The following is an 18,760-nucleotide window of genomic DNA, read 5'->3' on the forward strand; positions in this document are numbered from 1 at the left end:
CCCCCCCCGCTTTTTTTTCTGTTGGATGCTATTGTAAATGCAATTATTGTCTTAATTTCCTTTGCTGGTACACAGAAACACAGCTGATTTTTTTTTTTTTTTGGTGTTGATCTTATCCTCCGTAGCTTTGCTGAAATTATTTATTAGCTCTAGCAGCTTTCTCATCAGTGCTGATCATAACTCCAGCAACCATAATCAGAAATGTTGTAATCCCCAAAGATCAAATTCCCTGAAATCCCAAATCTCTGAAGATCAAAATCCCTCAAATCACAATCCTGAAAGATTAAAATCCTAAATGTTGTAACCCTAAGAACTAAATCTCCAAATTCCAAATTTCCTTTGAATAAAAGCCTACATAGGAGGGACAGAAAACTGAATTCTTGGGAAGGCATTAGTGTGTTTTTTGTTGTATGCAGTATAGTTGCCAATTTATTCCATTATGTAACACTTCCCATTCACACATAATGTCATGTTTGTCTTCAAGAAACTGTCAGAGCATGAGAAGGATTTGAGGAGTTCAGTGACCTTCTGACAGATGCTTGCTGATTCAGAAGTTTCTCCAGGGTTACAAAACACATTATATGGTAAGTTATTCTCGGTTAGGACTTCTTATATTTACCACTAAATCTGACAGAAAAACTAGTGCATGCTTCACTTTGGCTAATGAGCAGCATTTTAAAACGGTCTTTAGTAGTTCTTTGTTGTTGATGTTTTTATCAAATATATAGGTTTTTTAGGCCAAAGAGTTCTGGGTTCAAATAGAAGTTTGCTTACTGTGTAGTCTTATGCAAGTTACTTTCACTGAAACTTGGTGTTTTCATATGTCAGATAAAGACTATAATACCTACTTTGCAGAATGCTAAGTTTTAAGAGTAGCATAGGCTTGGAACATAGTGAGTGCTTAATAAATGGTACCAAGTATTTCTGTTATGCATCATATTGGGTTTGTGTTCGTTGATAAATCTGAGTTCCGTTTCTCTTATTATGCCATGTAATGCAAAAGACACCATTACTGTTAGGATCTGAGCATCTTTTTAAACTTAGCTGGGGGGCTGAAGGCAAACTATAACAGATAGGTTTAGAGATACAATTTGACTCTGTTCCTGGGAAATCTTTATTGCAATAGGAAAGACTCCTTTAATACCATGGAAACTAACCTCCCTTAGAAGAGTGAAAGTAAAAATGATTGATAAGATATTGTCATTAGAAAGATCTAGAATACCTTAAGGTTAAGTGCATTTCTTCCATGCACTTGGCAAGTTACTACAGCCAGGTTGGCCATCGCTATTATTGTTTCGGAATGTGTTGTCTCAATAGTCTTAAAACCGTCACCGTGTAAAACGTAGTCTGATTCTGTTTTTTTATATTTAGAGCCACCTAAATTAACAAATCAAAATAAAACATGAAATTTATTTGTTTTATGTAATTTTTTAAATTTATATATGACAGCTTAATGCATTACAATCTTATTGTATATATAGAGCACAATTTTTCATATCTCTGGTTGTATACATAGTATATTCACACCAATTTGTGTCTTCATACATGTACTTTGGATAGTAATGATCATCAAATTCAAGTGTTATTGTTTAAGAGTGAAAGCTGAAGGGTGTTTATGCTATAAGATTGAGTCACCATGGGGAAAGTTATACACCTCTTCTGGAAGAAATGCCCCCTATCCTTCTTCTACCCAATCTTAGTTGATTCCTATTTGTCACATGAGTACCGTTTTGTTCAAGGTCATTGTACTGTCATGTGTAACTAATTAAAACAAATAAAAAAAAGTGAATAGCACAATTGTTTTTCAAACAAAATGATACGCTCACAGATTTTTACCTGGATAAGTCAGGTTCCATTAATCTCTGTATTTTTGTACTATATGTAAAATATTTGCAAAAATTTTACTACAAATCACAGGGAACAACCTTTTGGTCCACAAAATTAAAAGACAACACAACTCAGATATCACCTCCCAAGCGGCATCTCACTTTCCCCCTAACATCACCTGGATGTATGATTCAAATGCTGTACATAACTTAACTCTTCTCTCAGATTGTAGACTTCACATAGGAAAGGAAAGAAGACAAAAAACAACCCAGGAGTAGCTGAGCAAAGACCACTTACATTTAAATTTACTTTATCATGAGCATTCTGGAGGTCACCTTCCTTCAAAAATGGTCTACAAAAATATACACCAAAGTGCAGCCAAAAAATATTTTGAAATTTTAAAAAACTTATTTTAGGGCTTGGGTTGTGGCTCAGTGGTAGAGTGCTAGCCTAGTACAAGTGAGGCACTGGGTTCAATCCTCATCACCACATAAAACAAACAAATAAATAAATAAATGTCATTGTTTCATCTACAACTAAAGAAAAATATTTTTTAAAGCCCATATTTTATATTCACAGACATTTCTTGCAGTATTATTTGCAGAAACATATTTTACAACCTCAATTATTCTAAGCTATTGTTTCAGGGAGAGGAAATAAAGCATCCTAGAAGAACTACAAAAAAATTCTGTTTTTAATCTCTAAAATGAAAACTTTGTGCCCATTTTAGATCAATAGATATGAAAGTTAACCCCAGAATAAAGAAGGATGCATAATATAAAATAGTGATACCTTGTCTAGTGAGGGGAAATGGAGCAAGAACAAAAGGATTGTGTATTAAGACCTAAGTCTGTGACCTGATCCCTAATCATACATCCTCAGTATCTAAACCCAAGCATCTGGTTTTTGAGTGGAAAAGAGAAAGGGGTTAGAAAGTCTCTAATAGATCTCTGAAGTACCTGAGGATCCTTAAACTTTCCAAGGAGGGAAAATCAGAGTGGAAGAAGCTCAATAATGCAGGAATGGCGGCATGACTTGCCTGGGCTTATGATGTGGAAGAGACCCACAGTTCCTTTACATCACAGTGATACACAAAGACTGGGAAGAAAGGGAGGGCTCGGGAAGTCCTGTGGTGGAGTATTCTACCATGTATTTTCTCCTACTAAATGCAGCTATTGAAATATTAATTTGTTATATTATTTTGCCTACTCTAAGATTTCATTTGACTCTTATTTTTTTAAAACAAAAATTTCAGTCCTCTGGTGAAATTCTCCAACCTTTTTTTCCCCCTCTTACATAGAAACCAATTGTTTTAAAATTCCAGTTTGAAACTGCAATATATGAATCAGCTATGCAGCTGCTTCTATTGCCTTGTTTCTTTCTATTGGTTTTCAGACATTTTATCTTTTTTTTAAAGAATGTTTGTGATTTTTTTAAGCAATGCTAGACTTTGTGGAGGAATGATTTTAAGGGGTCTGGATAATTCTGTCTCTAACAAGTATCAGGTTTTCTTCGTTAGGCAGAAAGTATCACTTTGATTTATCAAGGATTGGTTTTGAATTTTTTTTAAAACTCTATAGTGTATTTTTGTTTTGTCCTTTCTCCTAGAACTTCATCCTTAGTCCTACGTCATAGGTCCTATGTCATAGGTCCTCTGCATCTTCAATCAGAAGCCCAGTGAGTTATTAAAAGCCCTACACATGGCCAGAGCTTGAACTCCATTAATTGTATCTTATGCAACTGCAAAAATCTCTTGGCTTTTCAGCTGATGTTCTCTGCTGTGTTTCTCAATCCTGTCCTGCAGATGCACAGCTTCAAAATCAGCCAATGCCCCCAAGGGAATCTGTGTATAGAATTTTTTTAAAAATTCATTTCCCTTCACTTTTCTCCTTTCCAAGATTTCGCTTCTCAAGTCCCAGCGACACTGGCCACTCTGAAGTCTGACTTCTATCTCCTCAACCTATGAAAACTACCACTTTCTACCTATATGTATTCTCCCACACCACAAATGCCCATAGGTCCAGCTAACTCAAGGGCTGCCCTTCTAGAGATTGTAGTGGCTCAGGTTGAGTCTGCATTGGTTGCTTTCCAGTACCTTTAATGACTATTTTAAGTATATCTGGCAGCTTTAATAGTTGATTTTGGCTGGAAAGTTTGTCCAATAGAAGCTACCAAATTATGACAGAACTGGAAGTCATCAGGTTATTTAAAATCTGTGCCTGATAATTCTCATACTTAATACTTTTAGGAGTTTGTTTCTACTACTTTCTCTTCCTGCTAGTCCTTAACCATTTTGACTTTCTCCTTTTTTGCCTGATAATTCTAAATCATATGCCCTGTACTATTTTTGTGAGATTGTTGGTAGAGATAAATGCAAAGTCTAGAACGGTGTAATCTTTGTTTAAGGAGAATTTTCGATTTGTCTCTGCTAGACCAAAGCACTAGCAGAACTGCACACACACATACACAAACACACAAAATCACCAATACTTTTATGGAAAGATAATCTTATATACAATTTCCAAAAGAATGATAATAGGCTTAGCATTTACCTTCAGGTAGCCTCAGAACACTTTCTCTCTTTTCATTTTCTGATGCAAGACTTTCTAGGAAAAAAAAATGGGAGAGCTTTTGGATACTTGTGAAAATTCACTTGAGGATGTTTTGGCTTCATTATAATTGTTAATTTAATGAACTTGTATTATCCATTGGAATGCATGCATGAAGCTATCCAATGGCACTGGTGTCCTATCTTTGGAAAACTAGATCACCTTCTAAATCATTGCTCACTGGTCCTTTACATTATTATTATTATTTTTTTTGATCCTTTGAATTTCCTTACTGGTCTCCATCATTACCATTGGAGGAACTACCCCTTTTGGGCTTGGTAGATCTGCAGGGTAAAGATTTCTGTTCTTGCCCTCTGGCTCAGGTGTTAAATGTAAACACAAAAAGTGATTCAATTTGTCCACCCTGAACACCCAGGGGAGGGGCACCCTTTATGTTTCCTTTCTCCTCTTTGCTCCAATTGGTCCCCATTACTTGATACCATGTTCTGATTATATTTACCTATGATAGACTGTGGATGAGGTTTTCTTGGTAAAATCGGTGTTGGTAGGACAATGTTTCTTGGAAACTGAGTAATCCCTAGTAGCACTTTACTAATGGTTACTACCTTGTGTGAGGCACTGACCAGACGACTTGGCAATACTGCACTTTTGGAAGAGTCACGCTTTCGTTTGTTAACTAACGAAGAACCGTCTGATTGAGGGAACTTTGAAGAAACAACCAAAATATCTTCTAATTTTTTATCAGTAATAATAGTTTCTACTTTGGGTAGTTTAGTTGTGGACTTTTCTGAACTTCTTTTCATTTTTCTTATATTTTTCTTGAAAAATTGAGTTGAAACTAAAGCATAACTTGGAATAAACATGGATCTGACATTTCTAGATTTTGTGGATGTTGAAATTGCAGTTACTGCTTCTGTTACATTTTGATCCAAAGAGTCAGCTTGGATATTGATAGGACCTTGAGCTTGTTCTTCTGAAGATACATCAAGTAAAGCAGGTTTTTTTGGAACTGGACTGGTTTCATCTTGAGTGAACTTTCCAGAGAGTGTCTCAATTTCACCAGTCTTGGCTATACAAGAGGAAAAAAAAAAGAGCAAAGTTGAATGGCTTTTATCAAGATGTCAGAGAAAAAACTATAATGTCATAGCATTCACATTTTTGCTTTACCACTCACCCTTCTCTCCCTAAAAACATTTCCATTTATGTTTGCTTAGCTACCAAGACTTTTGTCAAGCTGATGGGGATAAAGTTTGAGAAATTTTAAACAACTAAAGAAGTTAATAGGCTAAATTGTATTAAATTTAGAAAGGGTAGGAAGATATGCTTGGAAGAACAGAACTGATGGGAAAAGACTAAGATAAAAGGCCAACTCCACTGCTCTGGGCCCATGGCTATAATTCCAAGCACATCATGGAGGAAGGGCACAGCAGAAGAAAACTGCTCAGGTCAGGAGGGCTCAGGAAGCAGAGAGAGGTAAGGGGCTGTAGGAAGAGGCACCCTTCCAGGCCATACCTGCAGTGACCCACCTCCTCCAGCCACACCCCACCTGCTTCTACTAACCAACCAGTGAGTCCCTTCAAACTAGGATAGACTGATTAGGTTACAGCTCTTGTAATCATTTGACTTCTGACCGCTCTCCCTGCATTAACAGGAGCTTTTGGGTGACTGCTCACATGCAATGGTAACACACAGCTCCTATCCCTCCTTCTTCACATTTAACACAGACAATCAGTCTGACCTCAGGGCTTTATTCAAATGATGTGTCAACTGTAGAGTTTCTAATTCCCAAATTCTAATGCTACCCCCCACCTTAAGGGGGCACACTCTCTTTCCATCTCCACCATAAGAATCACTTAAAAGGTGAGCTTTTTTCTGATGGATTTCTATTCTATCCATATCTGGATTAAAGTGAAAAAAAATTAAAAACTGAACATGAAATTAAGTTCTGCTGTTTCAGAATTGAAAGATAAGTTTTGTTGACCAAATTACTTACTAAAGCCATACATTACTTTAGTTGGTATTGAGACCAGAATTCAAATCCCTAGACTCCCATTGTAGAGCAAAATTTTGCACTGTTCACTGTTGATGCAAACAGGAAATAATTATGGGCCAAGTGAGAGTATTACAAATAACATCTTAAAATTAGACAGTAATTTTATGAAGTGCTTTTATATAGACATTTGAAACTTGATCTCTAAAAACTGATTTTTAAAAATCCCACGAATAGGTTTTCCCTTCTCATTTTCTCTGCCGTCCTCCTAGTCCACAATGGCTTAACTTTTCCCTTGGTTTCCTGATACTGCCTTACAAGGTTTTCACTAAGTTACCAGAATCTTCACTGTGATAACTGAGATATAAGAATCTATGTAGTTGGTCATGGTGGTGCATGGCTATAATTCCAAGGATTCAGGAGGCAGGAGAATTGCAAGTTCAAAGCCAGACCTGGCAACTTAGGCCCAAGGCAACTTACTGAGCAAGAACCTGTCTCAAAATAAAAAATAAGAAAGGCTAAGGATGTGGCTAGGGGTTAAGTGCCCTGGGTTCAATCTGATGAAAGGAGGAGAAGAAGAGAAAGAGGGAAAGGGCAAAGAAGGAAGAAGAAGAAGGAGAAGGAGGTCGGGAGGATGAGGAGGAGGGGGAGAAGAAGAGGAGGGAGAAGGAGGAGGAGGGGGAGAAGGAGAAAGAGGGGAGGAGGAAGAGGAAGGAGGAGAAGGAGGAGGAAGATGAAAAAGAAGGAGGAGGAAAAGGAGGAGGGGGAGAAGGAAGAAGAAGGAGAGGGAGGAGGAAAAGGAGGAAGAGGGGGAGGAGGAAGAGAAAGAGAAGGAGGAGGAAAAGGAGGTTGAAGAGGAGGCGGGGAGAAGGAAGAGGAAAGAGGAGAAGAAGAGTCCATGTGATCTGGATTCATAGATTCACTTCAAGCTTACTGTGTCATGACATTTTCCAATGAGAACCCTAGTTATGATAATTACTACTGATAACCACAAATGTCATGCTGCTCATTAATCACTTCATTCTTAGGTTAATCACACTGCAGGGAATACCTTCTCTTACTAACCAATTTACATAGTTTTCTTCTTTCAAAGTTGACCTTATATAAGCATCTTTGATGATTACAGCTTGACTTATTGTTCTCATTAATTCATTGAAGACACATTAACACCTATGGTATGTGCCAGTTGTACACACTGTGCCGGGGGTACAACAGCACAAACCTTACTATCAGCAAAGATCTCACAAATTAGTATAGAAACCGAGCAGGTAAACAGTGGCAATGGAAAATGATAAGTAGTTGGTAGGAATTAAGTACAGGCTACTGTGAAGAAGAGGGGAAGGCAGTCTTACTGGATAAAAAAGAGAAGAGATGCTTCAAGAAATCTTTCCAAACAAGATGATGTCTGTCTTCTCAATTCCATACTTCCCTGTTTTTTTTTTCTTTGACAAATCTCACCATGATCATTTCTGATTTTTTTCTAGTATATTAAATTTCTACTATTCAAGCACTTTCCTCTATCATCAAAAATTGCCAAGGTCTCCTCTATAATTAAACATATTCCATACCACTTTAATTCTTCAAGTCTTATTTCAAGCCGTGTACTAATCACAGTGCTTCCTCTCTCTCTCTCTCTCTCTCTCTCTCTCTCTCTCTCTCTACTAAGAATTGAACTCAAGGGTATTTAGCACTGAGCAACATCCCCAGCCCTTTTTATTCTTTTGTTTTGAGACAAAGTCTTCTAAGCTGCTGAATCTGGGTTGGAACTTAAAATCCTATTGCCTCAGCCTCTCACAATAAAAGTATATTAAATATTGTTATGGTTTGGATATGTGGTGTCCCCAAAAACCTCAAGTGTGAGACAATGCAAAAATGTTAAATAGTGAAATGATTAGATTTTTAAAGTTGTAACCTAACCAGTGGACTAATCCACTGGTACGAATTAATTGGGTGGTAACTGTGGACAGGTAAAATGTAAGTGGAAAAGGTAGGTCCCTTGGGGTATGACTTTTGGTTTATTTTGTCCATGGTGAGATAAGCTCTCTGATTCCTGGTTGTCATGTTCTGAGCTGCTTTCCTCTGCCGTGCCCTTCTGTAATAATTCTGCCTCACCTCAGGCCCACAGCTATGGAGTTCACCAACCATGGTCTGAACCTCTGAAACTGTGAACCAGAATAAACTTTTCTTCCTTCCCATTGTTCTTGTCAGGTCTGTTGGTCACAGTGATAAAAAAGCAGACTAAAACAAACATTTATTAATATATATCATTAATTCATTACCATTGAACATACAGCCAATAGTGCTGTACATGAAGGAAGAAGCTTACCTAACACGTGGATTGTTTTCTGTAAGGCACATCCCAGCTTCCTTGTGCTTAGGAACATTAGACTGCACTTACGCACTATGCTTAGGGTCATTTTTAAACAATGAAATTACCAACAAAAAGCCCCAAAATTCAAGAAGTCTAGCACTAAATAGACTAGGAAAGGGGCACTTATTTACAGAATGGGAGCAGAAACTAGAAGGCAGCGGTAGCCTCTTCCATTTCAGCAGGGAGCACTGTGTGAGGCACAGCTCATGTTTCCACCCATCCACAAATGACTGTGAAGGAGCTAGATTATACAAATAAATCTTACCAATGAGTAAATCCATATTTACCAAATTCACAAATAAGGAACAATGTCTATACTTGTAGAACTAATATCTTGTTGTTATCATCTTACAATAAACACCTGTAAGTTATGATTATTATTGTCTTTAACTATTATGATTCTGAGCTATGCAAGGCAGAGAAATTCTATGAAAAATACATAAAGTTTAATACACATATCTGATTAATACACGTACCTGTATGGGTTTTCTTTGTATATAAAGGCAGCTTAGGGTGTTTGGGAGGTAAAGGTCTTCGAAGAAGTTGTGGGTATTGTTGCATTTTAGTGATTAATAAACTCTGTTTTTTCATAACTATTGGTTAAGGGAGAATTGAAAAGTTTTTAAGCATGTTGCTGAAAAGCAATTTATTAGAATTTAAATTACATCTTAAGGAAACTCACTCTGTGATAATAGTATACTGAATCCAAGCAGAATTTCTTTATAAGAAAATGAGATTAAGAAAATAATTTTTAAAACTTCTACTTTAAAAATTTAGATTTATAATTAATTAATGCACAATTTAAAAATACACATACAATTGTTAATCAATATCAACCTGAAATTTCCCAAGTTAGGACAAAATTCAATCTACCAATACTCTTTCAGCCAGTAAATGATTTTTCGGAACTGTAGAAATGACTTTTATTTCACTACAAAATGTTATCACTATTTGTGGAAGATCCTTTCAATATACAAACCTCTGAAGACCCATCACATCTAACATTGACAAATTCATTGTTTTCTTTCTCTAACAATGGCTTGTTTAAATTCGATCACTACAGTTGGGTCATAACCATGTAATCCAAAAATAACATGGGCTTTCCCAGGATTGCTGGTAAACCCAATTAGTACTCTTTGGAAATGATGGGAGAAGATTCACACCCCTCCTACCCCGCAAATGTGTGTTTAGTTTGCAGGGCAATATCAAGAAGGCCTGGCACACCACTATTTCGTTGACAGCCTAGAAGGGAACCTGCAGCTGCGCAATTGGGCTGTTCACCCATAAAAGATAATTCTGCACACAAGCGCTCAAGGTTTGCTTCCTGGCGGTATGCCCTACTTGATGCTGGAAATTTTCCCTGGTAGTATCCTAAGAGATTACGGGAAGAGTTGAACTCCAACACCACTCATCTGCTTCTCAAATCAACTGACTTTTGGGCTTCCGTCTCTTTTTCTTGGGTCTCTAGCCAGTCAGGTAAAAGTATAGAGAGGTCGCCCGTCTTTCCGTAGGATGCTGTTCCCAAACAAGCATCCAGACTCCGGCATCTTGTGTCCAGAGGCCACCGAAACCGACCACTCAGCAACTAGCGGCCACCTGAGACGGGTAGAGCCCGCCCCGCCCTATGGATGCGCAGGCGCTGGAGGGCAGGGCAGGCAGGGGTGGTGACTGGGCAGGGCGGAGAGCGGGCGGGGCGATCGCGTCGCCCGCAGAGCCCCGGGAAGGCGGCCCCGCCCATGGCGCAGCGCGTGGTGCTCCTTTGCGCCACTCGGGTGCGGTGTGGGATAGCTGGGGAGGCAGCGGGCGGTTGGGCAAGAGGAGAAGCCACTCCACGTGCAGCTGCTGTACGGAACGCCGTGGTGACAATTGTTATTACTTTTTCTTATTCTTAATGACAATGACTTACTTTTCTCTGACAGGAAGCTTAACTTGGGTGTCTAGAGTCTGGGCTTGTATTCTTTAATGATGCGCTTTTGCGCAGCGGGGTCTCCTTGCTTATTTGGCAGTGCCCCTGAAAAGCAAACATTCTGCTTTCCTCTGATGCAACCTGTTTTGTCGTTCTGATCCTTTAAACTTCCTGGTTGAGGAGGAGCTGTGTAGGAATAGGAGCGTTAGGGAGGAATTCAAGCGGGCTTTAAAAAAGAGACTCTTTTCTGTCACAGTCGTTCGTTCTGATTATTGTAACTTGTCTCTTATCCAGTCATGGTGTTGATGAACCTGTATGTACAGCGGTAGATGCATCGTGTGTTTGCATGTTGTTTCTCTGGAGCTTTGAGGGAGAAAGCACCAGAAAGAACTCACAATGTAGATGGGGAAATCACAGCTCAGAAAGTGAAGTAGATGGAGTTTCCTTCCAGGTTGTTTGTTAGGTATAGGGGCAGGAACCTTAGTAATAGATTTTGGGAAATGAGACACTTTCGAATAAGCTTTGGGACTCTTTCAAGATTTATTCCCTAATCAAATCTTCCTTAGTCTCTTTAGGAGTAAGCCTATATTTTAACACAATGAAAAAAGTAGAAACTGACTCTGGGAAACATTATGCAAATTATTTCCTTTAGAGTCTTAGCATGTGATTTCTTTTCCTTATAAAATTACTTTGTCCCAGATTAGATGACCAGACCATGAATTTATGCCATTTCTGCCTGTGTCTACATCATAGATTTATGAACTTCTCAGAAAGACAAGAAAGCAGAGAGCAAAAGGTAGATCTACTGGCGAGGCTTTGCCTGTAGTAGTATTGATTGTACATATTTGCAAATATGGAAAAAATGTTTCTATCATTCTTAAGCATAAAAAATATATGTATGCCACTATATAAATTGAGTCAAGTTCCTGTACTCTGAAAAGTGGTTTGAACCATGAGAACAATTAGATTTCAGTTTGACTTACAGATGCTTGACCTTTAGAAATTGGTGCTTAGTTTTGCATAGTCAAAATCAAGGCAATGCATTTTTAAATATATTTTTTAAAAATGCTTTGTCACATATGGACCCAGCAGGCATCAGGCTACATTCCTTGCAGATTTCTTCTAGCAGATTTTCTTCTAGCAAGTACCAGGCCAGAACCTAGGGCTGTTTAATATGTAACTTTCTCAGTGTGGACATCTTGTTATCTTCTGTTAGTATCACCTAGTGCCAAACCTTTAGACAAATAATATAATTACTATGAAAACTAAATCCATTGCTTAGTATGTTTGATATGTATACATAGTTATTTTAACTCATGATTTACCCATGGAATTGATATACAAATGTAGGATGGGTTTTGAAAAAACAAATCACACTCAATTTTGATCACTTTACTATTTTTAGATTTACTGTCTTTTAAAAAAATAATTATTATATGGCTCATTGAATCAGGCAGCTCCCTGTTTGGTTTTAAGGTTTACTTTATCTGATGTACAGAACCATGTTCCTGTTTATTTGTCTCATCAGCTTTGCAGTTTGGCAGAACCAGGGAAAGAAGCTTATCAAACAAAAACCACAATGCTTTCTCTCAATTAGCAAATTGTATCAAGGTGCTCAGGATAATGGTGAGCACCAAGGTTATAGACACCTTGCATCTTTTTAAAACATGTTGTTAAATTGAGATAAAAGCAAAAGAGCAGTCCTAGGTACTGGTAGATAATGCTACTTATTTCCCCAATGAGTGGGACAGGTTGGGGTTGGAAGTGGGGGAACCTTAGATTTGCTCTTGGTGAAAGGACACAGTACTGTTAAAAAAAGTTAAAAAAAAAAAAAGTGTTACTAGAAATCTTAACTATTTTCCATAGATTTCTCTCCAGTTATTTTCCTTTTAAACAGAACAGAATTTGCTGAACAATTGTGTCAGTGTCGATTTAATCTATTTTATCATATGGAAATAAAGTAGTAACTTGTGGTTTTATGTTAATATTAGTTTGTTAGTTTGTTTTGTATTTGGTACCAGGAACACTTAACTACTGAGCCACAACCCCAGCCCTGTTTTGTTTTTTATTTAGAGTCAGAGTCTCACTGAGTTGCTTAGGGCCTCACTAAGTTGCTGAGGCTGGCTTTGAACTCACGATTCTCCTGCCTTAAACTCCTGAGCCGCTGGGATTACAGGCATGCACCACCATGCCCTGCTCATATTAGTTTTTGAATTTCATCTAAAGAATGAAGAGTTATTTTTGAGTACATGTAAATTCAATATTGATTCCCCAGGGTAACCCAGGACACCAAAGTGCTTTTGAAAAAGAGGTGTTTTCTTGGTCTGTTATCTGTTTATACTAATTATATATACTATGAAACATATTTACTCTTCATAGTTTACAGTGTCTTAAACACTTTCATTTATGCCAAGTGTTTTCATGCTCTTGCCTAGAGGATAGTTTTATATTTTCTCCAATATTAATAAAAATATTTAGAAGACTCTACTCTTCCTTTTACCCTTCATATTTCACTGCAAAGAACAAAACTTCATTTCTGTTCATTATTTTTGGCCAGTTATACTTTTTGCTTTTTCAAGATGATAGCTGTTTCATTTCCTTTGTTTGAACTAGAAATCCTGGAATTTCTTTGTAAAAAAACCATTATCAATAAGGAAATGGCATTCAGTCTGCATTATGGAATTAATATAAAAATATCCTGAACATAATGAAAGGACAATGTCTGATTTTAAAAGCACAGTAATGAATTCAGTCATTCATTCCAGATTAATATATTGGACACCTACTATGTATAAGACACTTGTCTAGGTGCTGAACTTTAAACTTTATTAAAGCAGTTTATAATGAATCATTTGACTCTTTATAATTTCAAACACTAAAATGAAAATTTTAAAATCATTTCCAAGGTTTCATTATTTATAATTATAGCTACTTGAATTTTTATTTTTTTAACAATTTGTTTTGATGTTGCTTAGGTAGAATAGTGTTATTTATTTGCACTATCCCAATTGCTCAAAAACAATTTGTATTTTCTTAGCTGTAGCAGTCATTATAGACTCTTTGTCTGCAACCAGCTGATGTCAGGTATTTGTGTATATTATATGATTGTGTCCATCAACAATAGCAACAGAAAGACAGTTAATATTTGTTTCCTTGTTGGTTTGACTAAGTAAACTGTCCTCATGCTGTGGGTTATGACATGGTCTTAAACATGAGCAATGTTTGTTCCTATATGGAAGGCACTCTGCTAATTGTTGACTTTAGAGCCTCACTAAGTTGCTGAGGCTGGCTTTGAACTCACGATTCTCCTGCCTTAAACTTATGCCCAGTTATCACTTTAATTGAGAATTCTAATATTTGCATCACATTTCAATCAAAAGCAGCATAGCATATCTCTACTTGTCTGGGTTCAAATCCTCCTGCTGCCACCTATTAGCTCTGTGCCCTTGGGCCATCTGCCCAACCTCTTTAAGCCCCCGTGGTTTCCTCACTTGTACAATTGGAAGGAAATGGTACCCAACCCAAGGCCATTGAGAATTTAAAGAGATAATCAGTGTCCAGAGTTTAGTGAGGGAGTGCTCAGTACGTGTTAGAAAACTAATAAAAATTATTTAGTTAGGCAAACAGCCCAGGTTTCTGTCTCCATGCCCCTGCTTTATGTGATAACAGTTCATATTCACAGAAATATCTGGAGGACTAGAGGATAAATCCTGGGCATTTTTCCATCAAGTTTCACACTTAGTTTGCTGATGTCTCTGAAAGTTAGAGGACCTAGTTTATAGCACTCAGTGACACACAGTCTGTGCCCTAGGAAGTGGCCTACATTCTGTTACTGGTCCTTGGTCCTTATACTCTGAGCCACAGAGGAATAGTGGGACAAGCTGGTGCCTGAAAGAGTCCAAGTACAGTGACGTGTCCAGGAAGCCTTGACCTGTCCCTCACGTGAGTGGAGTATTGTAGCAGCATTGCTCCAGCTGGACTGAATCCATGATGAATTTCAGCCAGTCAACCTGAGGATGAAAGCCACTTTGTTCCCAGCCTCCTGGGCCCGCTGGTGAGCTTAACAAAGGTGGAAAAGGCAGAAGGGCTGCCATGTGATGCTCCTCTGAACAGCCAGAGAAAAGGTGTTACAGAAGCACAGAACCTTCCTAGGGTTTCTCAGATGGGCACACCAAGCTTTGAGAGCTGAGTATATTTGAGGTCTTGAACTCTGCTAGGAGTTTGTCCTAAACTTACAAGGAAGATGTAACATGCCATAAGGTGACTGAGCTGCATGGCCTTTGGTGAGCCCTCAACAAACACCTGTAGCATTTAGAAATGCTTTGTAATGGGTTATTCTTCCTTATAATGTCAATAGCAATTTATGACCTCAAACAGCAGATACAGTGATTTATTTTTCAAACCTATCGTTCTGCTTTACACTCACTGTCCTGATTGAGCATATGTTTTATTCATAAGTGTAGTGAAGCTACAGATTTTAAAGGGCTAATGGTGGGAATGAACAGGGATTACCTGGACATGTAGTGATGCACTGTATTCCCCAAGGTGAAGAACTTGCATTTCTTATACCACAGCTGGACAGCTGAAACTGCAGTGTGTGTTTCGGCACCATGTGGTTTGATATGCTTTGACCATTCTGCTACGTTTCCACTTTCATAATGTGTTTTGATGTCAGAAATTTTTATCAGGGTTGAAATTAACAATGGTTCCAGGACACTGCTTCTCTCCTCACCCTGCCTCAGGTAGTCACGTGCCTTGATAGTATGGAGGAAGCTCCTTCATTTCCTCTGCCAGTCATTCCAGGTGACATAATACTCAGCAAAGGAAGAGGATTTGGTGTCCAGCTCTACTAAGAAGCCACAGGAGAACAGCAGCTCTGCTTTTGTAAGTTGGACATTTTAGACTTTCCTGAAAACTGGCTTTGAAGAGTAGGTTCTGTGGCTAAAAGAGGTTTCCATGCAAGCAACCAAACTAGATGTTTTAGGTGTTTCCACTCTTGAGACTTAGCCTACTCCTGCTTCTCATTGGATGGTGCCTCACCCGAGTCATGGGAACATTGCCAGCCCATTCCTTGTGTCCAGGAACCCCATGTGCATCATCACTTCCCAGTCCACACAGAATTAGACCAATCAGGCACCCCTGCCCTCCATAAGCACAAAAGAATTCAGAATGTTCCCTTCCCACTTTGCACTTCCCTACTCAGATTCATGGCATTGAAAGGATTGCTTCCAGAGGACTTGTAACTTGGCATATCACTTTACCCAGGTGTTCCTACTTGGGAAAGAACAAAGCATCTCCTCCTACACACTCACTCACTATGGACCTTTGCAGTACGTGGTTGGGAGATACTTGATGTCCCCAGTGAAGGTACAAGAAAAAAATAAAGGAAACTAGTATTCCTGGTATACCGTGTGATGATACCAGCATTCTGAAGGGAGCTAAAGCGACAGACCACGGTGACTGAATGTAGAACCATGAATATAATAAATCCGGTTTGGCACCACTTGCTTAGGAGAAATTATTTAGTTAGGAACTGGAAGGGCTGGTTTTTCTAATCTAGTATGGTTAGCTGTAAGACGAGCTGTGATGAATTGGAACAGCTGAGATTTTTAGACTTATACCTGAGGACTACCTTTGGCTGTGTTTCTTAATCAGCGTATTTCTCTTATTTATACTATGTCCATGGGGGAAAGAGTCATTTTCAAAGAGAAGTGTTTTCTGTGAGGTGCAGAAGCCTTAGAGCATTGTAGAAGAGCTTTCTACAGTCCGTGGAGGTGTGGATTGTGAATGAGTTGACAGGTTCTGGCTGAAGATTAAGGAAGCACAGAGGTGAAGGAATCCAGCAGAAATGAAAGAAGCCCTTATCTCCTGTGTGACCTTAGGCCTCCCCCAAGTGACCTCCGCCCTTCAGAACCAAATGCACAAAAATTAGCAGACACCTTTCTTCCAGATATCTGATGGTACGTCTCTGAAGTAAAAGGGACACATTTTTGATGGGGACAGGGTGAGTTAGAGACAAGATCCAGATTTTTTTTTTTTTTAAACTCATGAAACTAGTAAAATACTCTCTAGAGTTACTTGTTTTAAATAGTGGGTATTTATCCTAAAAGTGCCATCATGAGATTTACATAAGAAATTAGAGTCAGCACCAGTATAGCTCTCTTCTATAAAAGGATCTGAGGAAATTATTGGGCATTTTCATCTGCTTTATCAATCTTAAAAGTATAGCTGCGTTGGTTAGCCTCCATGTACCTGTTTCCTCCCCCTTTAAGGATCTTTCCATCTCATGTTCTATGATTCCAATGCTAGTTTCTGCTCATAAACTAGTATTATCAATTATATATAAGTATAAATAAATAATGTTTGAATATGTTGGTTGTTTTCACCTATGCTGGTCTTAGAGTACAAATGTCTATAATTCTGTTTCTGTTTTTTTCTACTAGACTGGGTGATTTTTATTTATCATTACATAAAATCTATCAAGTGTTGGTTAATGGTAGCATTTGAGTTTGGTATTTCCATGATTTAGTGAGCAAAGTCATGTGTATACTTCACGGGTTTTGATCAGTTTCTTCTCCAACTTTCTTATTTTTTTAAATATTTATTTTTAGTTATAGTTGGACACAATACCTTTATTTATTTTATTTATTTATTTTTATGTGGTGCTGAGGATCGAACCCATGCAAGGCAAGCGCTCTACCGCTGAGCCACATCCCCAGCCCAACTTTCTTATGTTTAATATCAAAGTAATTTCTTCTTGTTGGAGAAAAAATAATAAGGTGCAGGAAGTGAAATTCTTCTCTGTATTCTCCTCAACTCTAAATGTTTGGTGTGAGACATTTCAGAATTTATATATATATATATACACACACACATGTGTATTCTGTATGTATGTACGTCTGTGTACAGTATTTATATAACTTTTATATAAAGAGATCACATTGTATTTTTTGGACAACTCTGTTGTTATTTTTTTTTTTTAGCAACTCTCTTTTTTCCTTGACATTTTACCTCAGACATCCTGTGTTAGTCAGCTTTTTGTCCCTGTAACCCAAATACCTGACAAGAACAACTTAGAGGAGGAAAGATTTATTTTGGGTCAGGGATTCAGAGGTCTTAGTCCAGTCCACAGTCAGCCACTTCCATTGCTGAACTGTCACGGCAGACAGGGATGGCAGAAGAAAGCTGCTCAGCTCACAGCAACAGGGAAACAGTAGTAATTCAAATTATTACTCCATCAAGTGGATCAACTAGCTAATGAGGTCAGAGCCCTTGCTATCTGACCATTTCCCAAGAGCCTTGCCTCTGCACCTTCCTGGGGACCACACTTTCAACACAGGAATTTTGGGGGGACATTCAGATCCACACCATACACATCCCATAGAACAATAGGGTTAGATCCTCCTTGCTCTTTCTGATATCAGCCTTTGATTTTATAGGCTTAGCACCTTGACTTTCCATCAGCCCAGATATTGTTAAAAAAAAAAAAAAGAAGAAGAAGAAGAAAAAGAAAGAAAGAAAAAACACAAAACAGGGAGTAATGAAATTTGTAGAGGTTTATTGTGGAAAAATTAAGTTATATACATTTTTAAAAAAACAGAGAAAAGCAAAATTTCTTGTACTTATCTCATATAGAGATAACTAATGTTAATGTTTTCATATAATATATTTGCTTACAGCCATTTATATAGATACAAATGCACACGAGCCTTTAAATATTTTCAATTTAAAAATTTTCTGTTACATTGCTATTTTATAGAGTATTGTTTTTCTTAAAAATGTGAGAACTTTTTCTACATGGCATAAATATTTTAAAGTTTTTGATAAAATATTCCATATTTTTCCTCCAGAAATCTTGATTTTAGCTCTCACTAGTTGTGTGGAGTGTTCATTTCTCTTTACTCTAAGTGATCCTAGGATTAAGCAATTCTTTAATCTTCATTACTTTGATAGGTAGAAAATTCCATCTTATTTTAATTAGGGCAAGGTTTGATTAATAGCAAATTCAAACATTCTTTCCTGTGCTTATTACTGGATGTATTCTGTTGTAAATGGCTTATCTTAGTGCCTTGCTAATTTTTACATTGTAATGTGTG

The 18,760-nt window shown here is 37.8% G+C and overlaps 2 protein-coding genes across 3 annotated transcripts in view; one reads left to right on the forward strand and one right to left on the reverse strand.

Moving 5' to 3' along the window:
* Lrrc63 (leucine rich repeat containing 63) overlaps positions 1-9,352 on the reverse strand; it is a 34,965-nt gene extending 25,613 nt beyond the window's left edge. Inside the window, exons 1-4 of the mRNA XM_048800554.1 lie at positions 9,235-9,352; positions 4,897-5,466; positions 4,380-4,433; positions 1,223-1,377 (exon numbers count right to left, since the gene is read on the reverse strand). Coding sequence (XP_048656511.1) covers positions 1,223-1,377; positions 4,380-4,433; positions 4,897-5,466; positions 9,235-9,349 — 894 coding nt within the window. The 5' untranslated portion in view covers positions 9,350-9,352. The remainder of the gene's footprint in view (positions 1-1,222; positions 1,378-4,379; positions 4,434-4,896; positions 5,467-9,234) is intronic.
* A 1,167-nt stretch (positions 9,353-10,519) lies between these two features.
* The window catches only part of Lcp1 (lymphocyte cytosolic protein 1), a 78,468-nt gene continuing 70,227 nt past the window's right edge, over positions 10,520-18,760 (forward strand). Inside the window, exon 1 of one of the 2 annotated variants that reach the window (XM_015484297.2) lies at positions 10,520-10,602. The gene's annotated coding sequence lies outside the window, so the exon portion shown is untranslated. Of the gene's footprint in view, positions 10,603-15,406; positions 15,549-18,760 lie in introns of those variants that run through there. The other variant, XM_048800939.1, reaches the window with a different exon arrangement.

The sequence above is a fragment of the Marmota marmota genome, unplaced genomic scaffold, assembly GCF_001458135.2.
Source record: "Marmota marmota marmota unplaced genomic scaffold, marMar, whole genome shotgun sequence".
NCBI lineage: Eukaryota > Metazoa > Chordata > Mammalia > Rodentia > Sciuridae > Marmota > Marmota marmota.